Source organism: Strigops habroptila, chromosome 8, assembly GCF_004027225.2.
Source record: "Strigops habroptila isolate Jane chromosome 8, bStrHab1.2.pri, whole genome shotgun sequence".
Taxonomy (NCBI): Eukaryota; Metazoa; Chordata; class Aves; order Psittaciformes; family Psittacidae; genus Strigops; species Strigops habroptila.
The window spans coordinates 33,087,808-33,101,559 of NC_044284.2; the positions used below are offsets into that span (position 1 = coordinate 33,087,808).

Genomic DNA, 13,752 nt, shown 5'->3' on the forward strand with positions numbered 1-13,752 from the left:
TGAAGCTGTTAAAATATAAATTTATGTGAAGCAACATTACACAGACCATTTTAAGCAAAGACTGCCTCATTTGCTGTTTCCCAGCACTGCCAAACATTAGAAAGACTCTGATTGATTTTGTATCAGTGCAATGACTTGTCCTTTTTGTTTGAGTCAATCCTTCAGGTTAGACAGCTTGTATGTCTTACTGTGGCTCTCATAAATGCTGAGTTAATCATGAGGGAAGCCATTATAAAAGTACAAAGCCTTCTCAGGTAAAATAAATCTGTCTGGTGACCCTGTATTGATTTGGGGTTTTTTCAGCATCCAATGATGCTCACAAGTCTTTGATGCAATGTGTGTTCTTCAGTAAGTCTAAGGCCATTCATTCCACCGACATCATAATTTGGCCCTGGTATTTCACTCTGTTCCAAACACTTGAAACACTTCTTTCAAACTAGAAAGAATGCTGAGAACAGACTGCGCAGGTCTCACTCTCACAGCCTACTTCTTCATAGCTGGATACAAAGTTAATTTTAAATTCTGTTGTTAGTTGGGATTTTACTAGAATCACCATTCGAAACTTTAATTTTTGAGGTAAACCGTGGTTCTAGCAAAGGTCACATCACCTGCTTGGAATGAATCCTTGGATATAATGTGGACTGTAGGTGGAAGGCTGTTCATCTGCATTGTAGATCTTAGTTTGAAGTGGGTTGGTCATTTCTTCAATCCTGCTGCTCAAGACATGAAGTATGGATTTGGTTGTTGGCGCTGCCGCACGCTTCCTAGGACACCGAGCTGGGCCTTCCTGCCGCCTGCCAACAGCTCGCTCCTCCGTGTCTGCCTGTTCTGCTCGCTCTGGCAGGTTACACACCACGGAGGCACCACCAGCGCTCTCAGGGCGAGGCCGCCACGCTCTCCCGCTGTACCAATGGTCACAGCACCTCTGCCGTTAACTGCAGGCCGGGTCTGAAGGCTTAATTTAGGCACATGAAGTTAGTAGAACCTTGCAGCTGAGAATTAATGTATACATAGCATTTAATTGCTTAAAAATAAAGCGGCTGTAGCAGAGCATTACTGGTCAAAGGCAAACCTGCTCTGAGCTACCCAGGGAGACCTGGAGACCAAGCCTGTGTCCTCCTCTCATAAAGCCATAGAACGATTTGGGTTGGAAGGGACCTTAAAGCTCATCCAGTTCCAACCCTCTGCCACGGGCAGGGACACCTTTCACCGTACCAGGTTGCTCCAAGCCCCGTCCAGCCTGGCCTTGAACACTGCCGGCACGGAGCCGACTCTCCGGGCGCCGCCGCGGGGCCTCGGCGGGGGAGCGGCGCGACCGCGCGCCGCCGGCTGCCACCTAACGGCCGCCACCTAACGGCCGCCCTAGACACGCGCGCGGGGGCGGGAATCACCTCAGGGGAGCGCCTCCGCAGGCACCTCCCGGCGCCCGCCGCCCGGGGACGCGCGGAGGCCGCGGGGGGCCCGCTCCGCCCCCGCCGCCCTGCCCCGCCCTCGCCGGGACCCCCGGGTGCCGCCGCCGCAGCTGGTGCCGCTCCCGCCGCCATTGGAGTAAAAATAGCATCTTCCCTCCCCCTCCCCTCCCTCGGGCCCGGCTCGCCGCCGCCGCTGCCGCGCACTGCCCCGGGCCCGGCTGCCCTCCGCCTCCATTGCCCTCGCGCTGTTCGCTCGTCGTCTGCCGGCCGGAGGGAGGGAAGGAACATGCAGCGGGCCGCGCTCTTCAGCGGCGGTGATGCGCAGATGGCCGCCGGGGACCTGGGCGAGCTGCTCGTTCCCTACATGCCCACGATCCGGGTGCCCAAGTCAGGGGACCGGGTCTACAAGACGGAGTGTGCCTTCTCCTACGACTCGCCTGTGAGTGCAGCGAAGCCGCCCTCGGCTGCCTCCGCTCCCCCTCCCCGCCGCGGGCTGCCGACCTGCTCTCAGCCGGCGCCCTGCGGGAAACCCGCCCCTCCCCCGGCCCGCTCCCCATCGCACCCTGCTCGGAGGACAGCCCCTCGCTCTCTCCCGGGGTTGCTGCCTCTTCCGCAGGCTTCACAATCTCACCTGTTCCTTTAGCAGCCCGCCCGGCTCCACCTGCCGTGGCTTACTCCGCATCCAGACTTCCCCTCGCTTTCCCCCCAACCCCTGCCGCGATGCGGGGCCTCCCCCGCCACGCGCGGGGGTCGCGGCGAGTAGGGGCCCGGCTCTGCCCCGTCCGGTGCCCGCGGGCTGCTGCACCGGGGCGCCTCACGGCACATCGCTGCCGGCTCGTACGCGGTGGCCGTGCTCGTTCGTTACTTCGTATATTTCCCTTTCTCCTTAAGGCGGTCCGAAGTGGCTGCTTAGGCACGGGGATTTAGCGGATTTGGGGAAACTTTCGTGCCTGCCGGGCAATGGGCTCTGTTGGCCCGGGGTCTGCCCGCTCCCGTCGGGAGATTTGTGTTTGCTTTCACACTCGGATAGTAAAAAGGGGCAGTAGCTCGCCGCCTCGTTGGCTTGTTTCCACTAGTAGATGTCAATCGTGTTGCTTTTGTGCTGTCTCGGTGCTCATTGTTCTTTTTACAATCGTAAGAGAAAGCTTCAAAGTAAAGGCTTTACCTGAAAATCAGTGTGAACGTCCTCCTGAAACACTCTCTCCCAAGGTTTCAGTTTTGTCACTGGGCTTCAATGAACTTGTAGTATTTCCCCACTAGCTTGCTTAGTTTGCTGTCAAATGAATGCTTGACGTACAGGAAACTTTCTATGGTATTACAGCTGTCTTGCAAGACGCCCACATGCTCCACAGATTGCACATGTTCAGCCGCAGATTTGGGGCCTGACTAATTCTTAACTTTGCTGATGATGCTGGAAGCCTTCATTAATAGGAATGATCAATGCTTTGTGAGAAACAGCTGCTTAGAAATTGCACTTTTTAAGTGGAGCTGAAATTTTAGTAAAAGTTTCTTCTCTACATGAACTTGAGGTTTCTCAGGTGATTGAGCACTCTACTGATGTTAAAGTCAGTGGCAGCAAGCAAAAGGAAGCTCAGGGTTTACATTACAGAGTATTCAATGAAAAATATATTTCAGACATTTTTGAATTCTTTAACCCCCTCTTTTTGATAATACCTTCTAATTCAGAAAATCAAAATTGGTTTTAAAGGTGACTCAGCTGTCTGGTGTTCATCATGTCTTGTTGAACAGAGGTTATTTTTACCCGCACTCTTCAGATCTCAAGTGTCACCCGGCAGCCCCGACTGTTCTGGGAGGCGGTCTGATTAAAACTGCCAAACCAGGTTGCTGCAGAGGTGCTAATTGCATTATATATTTAATAAAGGTTTGGGTTTGGTTTTTTTTTTTTCAGGGGGGAAATCAATGTACCACAATTTTCCTTCAAATTTCTGCTGGGATGAACACATAGTTGATGTTTTTAGCCGTATTTTCATTTGTCTTCAACACTGTGGTTTATAAAAGTTGCTGTTAACAAGTAGGAAGGGATATTAAATATTGCTATGGATTGAAAAAACAAACAATCACACACCCCCAACAAGCCTCAAGTAAACACAACAAAAGGTCTGTGTAGTAAAACAATGTGTTTGAACAAAACATAAAACATTTGAGAAAAACTTAACAGATGCTCTGTATAAAAGTAGCAAAAAGAGTTGGAATTGCCATGTGTGATTTTATTTTTTTATTTATTCCCCAAATTATCCTTTTGATTTTATTGGAAAGAGATTTCAGATATTGGAAAATGTTCTCTGTTGTTAAAGCTTTTTGTTTAAATTGCATTGTAAGTATTCACTGGGCAAAAGGCTTAGTGGAACCTGTGCAGTACCAGTAAAAATGAAACTAGTCTCAGTTTTTATTGTTTTCCATGGCTTTTCCAGCCCATACCACTCCACAGCTTAGCTGAGCAAAGACTTATCTCAGATTTTATTTTTTCTTCCCATATAACCTAACAGATACTGGATATTGTTTATAGGATGACAATTCTAAAGAGCAAACATGTACTTTCTTGGGTTAAACAATGTCATTTACAAATTGAAAATAGCAGAACTGTGTTTTTTCAGTCTTTCGTTCAGAAGGAGGATGAAGGGAAACAGACAGGTTGTTGCCTTCACTAATGGGAGATGTTTATCTCTGTATACTTTGCATTAGGTTGGTTTTGCAATTTATTTTCTTAGGTCAGCTATGTATAACCCAAGCAAGACTCTTCCTATTGAGGTGTCTGCCTCTTCTTGAAAGAAGATACGCCGTTTGCTTGTTCTGTTAAATACTAAAGCAAATGATCAGTGTTTAAAAAATGCACTCTTGGTTTTATGATCCATGGTAAAATTCCAAATTACGTTTTGGATGGGGGAGGTGTTTTCTCTTGTAAGCTTCTTTCTCAGTATTCCTCACATCATCTCATTTTGCCATTTTAAATATGCTCCTTGTTACAGTTCAGACTTCGGCATATCTCTGGAGTCAGCTCAATGCAAGATGTTTTGTTCTGTCACTTTTCTTCAATACCAGAGCTTACTTCAGTAGTTTCTTTAATTAATGCTGTAAAATTGTCAAATTGTCTCTCAAGCCTTACTCTTCTTCCCCCCCTTCTCTCCCCCTTCTTCTTCTCCAAAGTGAATTTCCTCACAGAGACATAAATTTTCTGAGTGTTTTTCTGTATCTTTCAAAATGATGTGTCCTGTCAAACGGCAACTCTATACTCAAGTTTCTTTAGCTATACTAATTGTTTGTTATTACTTTCCCTGTAAGGAAGTGTTGTGATCTGTAAGATAGACTAACAGTCAGACATGTGAGTGTTAAGGTACAAAGTAGTATTATATTTATAAATAAAAGATTCTGCAGCAGTTTTGGAAAGGACCAAGAAGGGTGGGATGGTCAAAACCAGAGCTGTTTGTGTCAGGGGTACCAAAGAAAATGAGGTACTGGGTGTGAGTGGCTCCATCTTTAACTTTTGGTTGTGCAAAGCTTAAAGTGGCTGAGCAACCTGGCTTTGTCACTCTTTTATTGTGTCCCCTTGTCCAGACTTGAGCAGTGTAGTGTCACTGAGATTGGTGTTCCAGTGCATGCAAGCAGCTTCACTGATTGTTCTCAAATTGGTTGAGGTTCCTTTTCCATGAGTTTGAAATCTTACTTCCTGGGGTGAAGATCTGAGAACAGTGGCACCTTTGTGCTACAAAGAGGGTTGTTAGCTCAGAGATTTTAGAAGTGTGAGGTAGGAGAGGTACAGGAGGATATTCAGTGTATTTTTTTTCCATGTGGATTAACTGTAGCATGATGGTCTTGTTAGTAAGATAGTATTGTTAGAAAGACCACTAGAGAGATGAGAAATTCATGTCCTTAGATTTGGCCTGTTTCCAATGGAACATACTAGAGTTGGTTTCCAGGAAAGCTGGCAGAAACAGGAGGCAAATTTCTGTGTGCTGAAGAGCCTTAGTGATGCTTTTTAGTTTGCTTGTCTCATAAGATTAGAAAAGATGCCTTTGTAAGATTTATTTTTTAATGAATTTTCTGTGTTTGTTGATGGTTGATTTTTTGGTGGTTTTTTGGGGGGGTTGGGTTTTTTGGGGGTTTTTCATGTGTGGGGTGGGGGGAGTTTTTTGGTTTGGTTGGGTTTTTTTTGTGTGTGGTGTTGCTTCTAGAAAAGTTTTCTCTGATGAGGACTCCTACTCCAGATAGCCATTGATTCTTTATACAGGAATTGAGTGACTGGCCCAGCAGCTAGCTATTGTAGCTTAGTACTACTTCCCTGAAGCTTGGCTGATGAAGCCCTCTACTTCTAATTTTTCAGATCTGACACATGGTTGTCCCTCTTGGTGACTTTTTCTGTGTCTGTGCCCGTCTCATGGAGGTTTCCTGTCTCCTATTTTGTCCACTGTGACCTCTCTTCCTCTTTCGGCAGACGAGCTTGACTTTGTGTTCAGTAAAATGCAGGAGGCAAAAAGATGGTGTTATATAATCTTTTGTCTTAATATTATTTTTATAGAAGTATAGTACTCAGCTGGAAATTCCATCTTTCAATGGGATCCTTGTCTCAAAGGCCTCCGATCGTTTTGGACCAGACACATCCGAGGGAGAGGCAACTGCTAGAAAAGGGATACAAACTGGAGCATAAGAAAGGTTTACATTCAGGCTGTGTGTGTTTAAATGCATATGCTCTGAAAGCTTCTCCATGAAAGGCATTGCTTATAACCACAGCACAGGTCATGAGCCTGATACAGTGGCAGGACCAAACTGATTCTATAGGTTGCAGGACTGTTTGATTGAGCAGCCTAAAACTTGGCTTCACTCTGCTGGAAAACCTTGCTGCTGCTGACAGCTTCTTCTGTGAATCTTGCTGACTTCATTTTTGTGGCCCAGGGACTCTGTAATGGTTATGTTAGGACAGTTCCCAGAGGCTAGACTATAAAACAGCAGGGCCAAGACTGAAAATCCTTAAGAGTTTGCAGTGTATAATGGATAACAGTGACCATGCTGCAAAAATGTTTCTAGAAATAAGCACCTCCCATCTAGCTGTTCCTTTGGTCGGTATTCCTTGAAGAAAATTAGAGTGTCACTGGGGCCACTCTCTGGGAGGGGTAGGCTGGTATCTTGTTTCTATTGATGGGACAGGAGCAGCACTGAGGAAACAAGTAAGATGACTGAATACACCAAGACAAATCAAATATTCCAGAGGAAGGATTTTAGCCTCGCTGCAAAATTACATCCAAGTTATTGAGGGAGTTACTTGCCTGGCGGTGGGTGATCACCTGAAAAATCAGAGCAGTGTTGTACGGTTGCATCACAGGGCGATGCTAAAGCTGTCCCATGGGTGAGTGTTTTGCTGGCTGGGAGTGCACCAGGACACTGAGGTTAACGAAATGGTCTTCCAAAGCTGGAGAATGATAAAATCAGTAAGGGCTATGCCTGCAGTGTCTCACAAATGTGAGAAGTAACTATGCGGATTTGGAGAAAAAACTGTGTGTCTGTGCATTGTACGTTTCTGTGGGTTTGATCTAAATTTGGATCTTACTAGCCTTTCCCTCTGTATCCATGACTGACCAAACATCAGTTATGCTGTTATCCAGAGCAGTGATGGGCTGGAATATATGGATAGCAGAGAGACTTTGATCGTAAATTACCTGGAGTGCTAGAGGATAAATACGGAGATGCAGATGAATGGACAACCCTGCAGCTCTGCTGAATCGCTGTGGAACCGTTAGGCTTCCGCTCAACTCTTTTCCCCACGTTTTCTGTTTTGGAAGCACTGTCTTTGTGACCAACAGAATTGTATGGCTAGGGCTCTGCACAAAGCAAAAATCATCAGGCTTTCTCTAAGCTGCCATGGAAGCAGTATGGGTGGCACTACTTGAGCTGGGAAGTAAACCTTGGTGGGATCTCTATCAGTGGCTCATGCAATCTGCATCTGGATAATATGACCTCAAACAGTGTTGATCGATGGGTGGAAGTTCTGTGTTGCTGGTTGCAGATTAGAAGTACCTAATGGTAGTTTTACCATTGTATCTGCTCACTTATCGTGAAGCCTGATCCTGCCTGTGAATGTGACTTGTGTTAGATAAGCCCTGCTCTGGAGCCTGCCTGTGACTTAGGCACGTGAGTGAGCAGTCAATCCTCCTCTCGGAATGGTGGTTTGGTTTCATTTTAGTGACTGACTGGCCCGAACAGCCTTTTTTCTTGCCAGAAAATGTAAGTGCTGGACTGGATTGGCCTTGTCCATGTGCCCATCTAGAAGCTACAATGGAGATAAGACATCTTTGTCAAGGAATTGCAAAATAATCTGCTCATAGGGAGATACCCAGTGCCATCCTTAGTACTTGGCATTTATCCCAGAACATGATGGATTTTAAACCTTTCAAAATGGTAATATATTTGCTGTTACAACTTCATCTGGTTGTCTGTATGACATCAGAACCCCAGAGACTGTATACATTTTTGATTTTGGTTATGTGTAGTTTCTTCAGGCTGTTCAGTATTTTGCATGTTGCTGTTGCAAAGTGTGACAAAGTAGTAAATACTAACTTTGATATTTGTTTCTGATTTTATGGGAGGGTAGGGGAAGGATTTCTTTAGCACTTGGAGCTAACAGTCCAGTTATTAGAAATCCTGTACTTTATTTCCTACTGCCACGTACGTCATTTGTCCTTTCTTTCTCTGCCCAATCCAGCTCTTTTCCCCCCCATCTCTCGTCTTTCACCAGTTCCAGTAGTACATGCCTCCTCTTCACTGCTTGTATATATCTTCACATCAATGCTTATGTATGTCTGTGTCATTCCATTCCTTTTTTGTTTCTTCTCCCTCTCCTCCTCTTTACCAGATGCCAAATTTTACCCTCTTATTATTCCTTTTCTGCTTTAATTTAGTTACCCTATTGTGAGATTCAGTGCGATATGTGTATGTTAGGGATGGTCCTGTAAATTTTCTAAATAGATTCAGGATTGGATTGCAGTTATACAGCAAGGGTCTTGTGACCACAGCCAAATTAATTATGGTGATTCCTGATGAATAAACAGTCTGAATAGAGCCTGTAACAGTTCTGTATGGTCATGGGTTTTGTAGGGAAATGCTCTCGTGGAAACCATGGCCGAATGCACAGAGGAGCCAGTGACCCTCTGTCATAACTGGCACTTTTTACTTTATATGTGATAGGATAAACAAGCTTTTCTTTATATTTGCGTATGGAGTCTCGTGAAGACTTGAGGTGCCATTTTGCCCTCTTCTCTGATACCTATAGTAGCAATATTTACCGTTGTTCTAGTGGACCTAAAGAAAATACCTGTATAGTAGATGTGCCTGTGTATGTAACTCTTTGCAGCATTAGTAGATCACCACAGCAACTGTGGTTTTATAAATTCATTATTGCCTGAAATTGCTAAACCCTAGATTTCCCTGAGGGGTCTAAATGGTTTGGGGGTTTGGTAATGAGATACAGGCCATTAGTTCAAATCCTGATCAGGTTAGTAGTGTTGGAAAGCTATTAGTCTGTGGTGCCATGAGCATATGTGAAGTGAGGTGGTATTCTCTCTCGGTTTCCTTGGGGACTGGAGTTTGTGTTGGCCAGACCTCTCGTCCACCAGCTTCCTTGCTGAAAAACTTCCTCTCAGTTTTTCAGGCCTGAGAGGGAGTAACTCTGTTGCATTTTAGCTCTTTTTCTTTCCTCCTCTGCAAAACATGACTTATGATCTAAATAAGTAAGAAGACCTTTTTTAAAAAACAAAGCAAAACTTTTCTCCCTGGTGTGGACTGTGTCTCCCTCTCTATCAGTAAAGCACCTGGTATATCATGGCTTCACTAGGGGCAAATCGTGCCTGACAAATTTGGCTGCCTTCTATGACAGGGTTACAGTGTTGGTGGATAAGGGGAGAGCAGCTGACATCATCTGCCTGGACTTGTACAAAGCATTTGACACTATCCTGCATGACATCCCTTTATCTAAGCTGGAGAGACGTGGATTTGATGGATGGACCACTCAGTGGATAAAGAACTTGCTTGATGGTCACACTTGAAAAGTTGCAGTCATGTCTTGATGTCTGGATGGAGACCAGTGGTGAGTGGTATTCCTTAGGAGTCAGTATTGGGACAGGCGACATGGACAGCAGGATTGAGTGCACCCTCAGCAAGCTTGCTGATGACACCAAGCTGCGTGATGTGGTCAACATGCTGGAGAGAAGGGATGCCATCCAGAGGGACCTTGACAGGTTGGAGAGGTGGAGGCCTGTGCAAACTTCGTGAAGGTCAACAAATGGAAGGTCCTGCATGTGGGTCATTTGTGCTGTCCCCAGCACAAATACAGGCTGAGTGGAGAATGGACTGAGAACAGCCCTGAGCAGCAGGACTTCGGGGTGTTGGTTGATGAGAAGCTCCACATGACCTGGCAGTGTGGGCTTGTAGCCAATTGTGTGCTGGGCTGCATCACAAGAAGTGTGATCAGCAGGTCAAAGGAAGTGATTCTCCCTCTCTACTCCACCCTGGTGAGACCCCACCTGGAGTACGGCATTCAGCTCTGGGGTCCCCAACACAAGAAGGATATGGACCTATTGGAGAGAGTCCAGAGGAGGCCACAAGGATGATCAAAGGACTGGAGCACATCTCCTATGAAGATGCTGAGAGTAGGGTTATTCAGCCTTGGGAAGAGAAGGCTCTGGGGAGACCTTAGAGCAGCCTTCTAGTACCTGAGGGGGGCCAACAAGAAGAGGGGACATCTTGATTAGGTCTTAGGGAGAAATTCTTCCCTGTGAGGGTGGTGAGGCCCTGGCACAGGGTGCCCAGAGAAGCTGTGGCTGCCCCATCCCTGGCAGTGTTCGAGGCCAGGTTCAATGGGGCTTTGAGCAACCTGGTCTAGTGGAAGGTGTCCCTGCCCGTGGCAGGGGGGTTGGAACTAGATGATCAAGGTCCCTTCCAACCCAAACCATTCTATGATTCTGCTGTGACCAGACATCTTACTTTTGTCTCTCTGGACAAGCTGTATTTTTCTGGTGTAAGATACTGTCTTCAGTACTCTAGATATTTTGCCTTTCTCCAGTGTAAACTTTCACATGTATGTAAAATGAATGTTGGTTGCAAAGATTTACATGCCACAGGGTATGTAAAATATTGTTCCTTCCAGAACTGGTGGTGTGCTCAGTAGGGTTAAGTTCTCCAGCATGAAGCTTGTCTTAGATGACAGTAAAGTGTTCTTTAAGCACCAAGCAGGGGCCTAATCCTTTACACAGCCTTCTGCAAAGGTGGCTTTTTCACACGTCCCTGTTTCGCTCTGACCTTTTAGGCTTTTGAACAGCCTGTCCAATTCTTTCCAAGTTGTGTGAGAGAATAGTGTGCCTCCATTCTCCAGGAGAAATAACTGTTTTGTTAGTAACCACAACCAACTTACTCAGATTCTACATTTAGCTCATAGACTGAAGTGTCAGATTGTAGTCATAGGCCGCTTATCAAAGCGGTTCAGTGGTCTCTTGGATTCCTTCCAGGAAAAGAGAGAATGGTCTCCAAGAAAACAAATTTGTAAACTAAGTTCCTGAAACCCTAGAGTGACAACACTGTATATTTTTATTTAGGCTGGGTACCTATAGGACTCTCTTGTAGAGGATACATCCATGACTTTCTCACAGAAGAAGATAATGCAAAAGGATTTGGAATACAGAATGTAAGAGTAGACAGCAAAGGTATAATGGGCCTTAAAGTTGATAAATCTGTGAAAGAGTAGTGGAAATTAAAATAAATGAATATAATTACAATTTTAAATACAGTTGTATTTTATGAATATTTTGAATAGCAGATTTGGAGTTTTAACTGCTTTATTACTTTTGAGCACAATTGTAAATGTCAGCCCTGTTCTCAAGGCTGTGAACATTTCAGGTTTAAAGGAGCTATGTGTTTTTTTGTTTTTGTTGGTTTTTTTTAAATAGACTCTCAGATGGTGTTATGTGGATGAGAAATTAGATGGCTAAATATTTTACTATTTACTCTGTAGAGATAATCATTGTGGTATCTAGATGCTGAAAGAATGACTTCTGGTGTATGTTAAGTGTGAGTGGTAGATAGTCTAAACCCTTATGCTTCAGATTGATTGGAATGCTCAGTGCAATTTTTTGTCCTTTAGTTAGGTAAAGCAACAGCTGTATAGTTCATTACATGTATATCTTTCAGTTGAACCTGAGCTGCTGAAGCTTCTAAGTGTTGGTCCACCTGAAGAAAAGTGGAAGAGACATTTTCGAAAGTCTTGGGGTAAAACATCATTCTCTGGTCTCTCTTCATGGTGTGTTTCTCAGCCTCATGGCTGTGCTGCCTGCTGTGGAAGTACCAGCATTTATTGGTGTCTGAGGCATTTCTTCAGGTCTGGCTTTGGTTGTGTTGATACAAACAAACGTGCTTGAAAGTGTAGCATAGAGGTATGGATGAGGGTTGTAGGTGAGCTGGAAGTTTACGTTCCTTCAAGACCTTAGAAATACTCAGTGCCAGTCTTTGAAAGAGATTGGGGAGAATAACTGTTTAGAGTGACGCATTCAAGTCTGGTTTTGGTGGTGGGAGGAGAGAGACTTGTCAGGCCCTGTCTGGTCTGTGCCAGGTATCAAACGAGCAACAACTGTTCAACAGTATTAGCCCTTCAGCTTCCTTTTCTGGAAGGGAATAAGATGTACTAACCTGGTGCAGGTAGGCGAATATTGGAGATCAGCTACGATTTCTGTCGGACTTGCCCTCTGCTACGTGTTCCAGTCCACTGAGCTGGAAAGAGCCTATCTGGTGTAGTGGCTGGTGCAGCGTGATGGGCAGCTTTGTGCTCACTCTGAGACGGGCCTGCTGGGGCTCAGAGGTAGAGCACAGGTTCTTGCCTGGCAGAGCCCTGAAGAGAGGTAAGCTGGGCAGGAGAGAACTTCTTGGATTACTGCACTGAATATATTTCAGGTGTGGCACTATCAGGTGGTATCCTGTCAAAGCAGTTGTTGCTGTACAAATTCTCAATACGTGATTATGTGCATGTATGTGCCTAAGGTGACTTCCTGAGGGTAAGGGTTTATATTTATTTATTTATTTACTTCATTTCCTTTTAAGTTGCCTATGGTTTAGTTCATGTTGTTCTTTGAGGAATTTAGCATGAGCTTTTTTGTACTTGTGTTTGTGCTCCAATAGCACAAACACATTCACAATAGAAGGAAGGTCACAGTGCTTCTGAGAGGCTCAATCTTTGTTATGCGTCACCTATTCAAAACAATACATGTTGGAGAGGGCTTAAAAAATTGATCCAACACCAATGAACCAGATGACTGAAAGTCCTCCTGGCAGTCTGAATATATAGGAGAGATCTGGGAGTGGTATTAAAATAGAACAAGACCGCAGTAACAGTCAGCATCAACACCCAGCTTTTGGGAGAGCAGAAAGTGATAAGATTCCTGCCGGGTTGTCATCATTTGTGATCAGTACCAGGAATATATCTTTGTATTTCCTTTCAGTACCCTTGTCTCCAAGCACTCTAATTGCATGAATAGAGGGAATCCCTGATAGACACTGAAGAATGTTCACAAAACACTTGCCGATTTTCTTGTTAGCCAGTTCTGAGCTGTAAGATCACTTGAGATCTGTTTTTCTCAGACAAGACTCTGATTGACAGTAGAAGTTGTGGCTGAATCTCTGAACTGTGAGCTCTGCCACACTTCTGATTTGGAATGTTGTTCTTGCAATAAAATGTCCAAAAAAGTTCTACTATTTTAAATGGCTGTGCTTGATTATTTCTATGCTTTACAAATTTCTGCACCTACAAATCTCTGTGAATCGAGCACTCAAATGGAATTTTTCAAGACTAACTTCTAGACCTCCAGTTTGGACACTTGCTAATCTGTAGTTGCAAAGTAACCCATTCCAATGAGTTTCTGTAGGCTATGATATGGTGTGGAAGTTTTAGAGGATGAGTAATGTAAACACCATAATGTGCTATGAAAGGCATATTTTAAGAGCTTGCCTGATAGCAGAAAGTGTCTGCTATTTTTTTGTTTTTGTTTTTCTTTTCCTGCTTGCTGAGTCCTTTCTGTCCTATTCAGTTCCTTTTATATAACTATAGTGCGTGTGTGTGTGTGTATATATATATTTATAACTATGCTATAACTATTTTTGTCATTCCTTTTAGGATTCAGAAGGAGGTCTCTATGTGTGCATGAACACATTTCTGGGATTTGGAAGGGAACACATTGAGAGGCATTACCGGAAAACAGGACAGTGTGTGTATTTGCATCTGAAACGACGTGTGATAGAGGTGAGACCTATGGCTTCCCAACTAACTACCCCAGTATTTCCTGGGTCTCGTTTA

General features: G+C 44.7%; 1 protein-coding gene across 5 annotated transcripts in view; it reads left to right on the forward strand.

Moving 5' to 3' along the window:
- Positions 1–1,587: 1,587 nt before the first annotated feature.
- USP13 (ubiquitin specific peptidase 13) overlaps positions 1,588–13,752 on the forward strand; it is a 57,215-nt gene continuing 45,050 nt past the window's right edge. For all 5 annotated transcript variants that reach the window (XM_030493654.1, XM_030493656.1, XM_030493655.1 and 2 more), the window contains exons 1-2: positions 1,588–1,851; positions 13,573–13,698. In XM_030493654.1, coding sequence (XP_030349514.1) covers positions 1,699–1,851; positions 13,573–13,698 — 279 coding nt within the window. In that variant the 5' untranslated portion in view covers positions 1,588–1,698. The remainder of the gene's footprint in view (positions 1,852–13,572; positions 13,699–13,752) is intronic.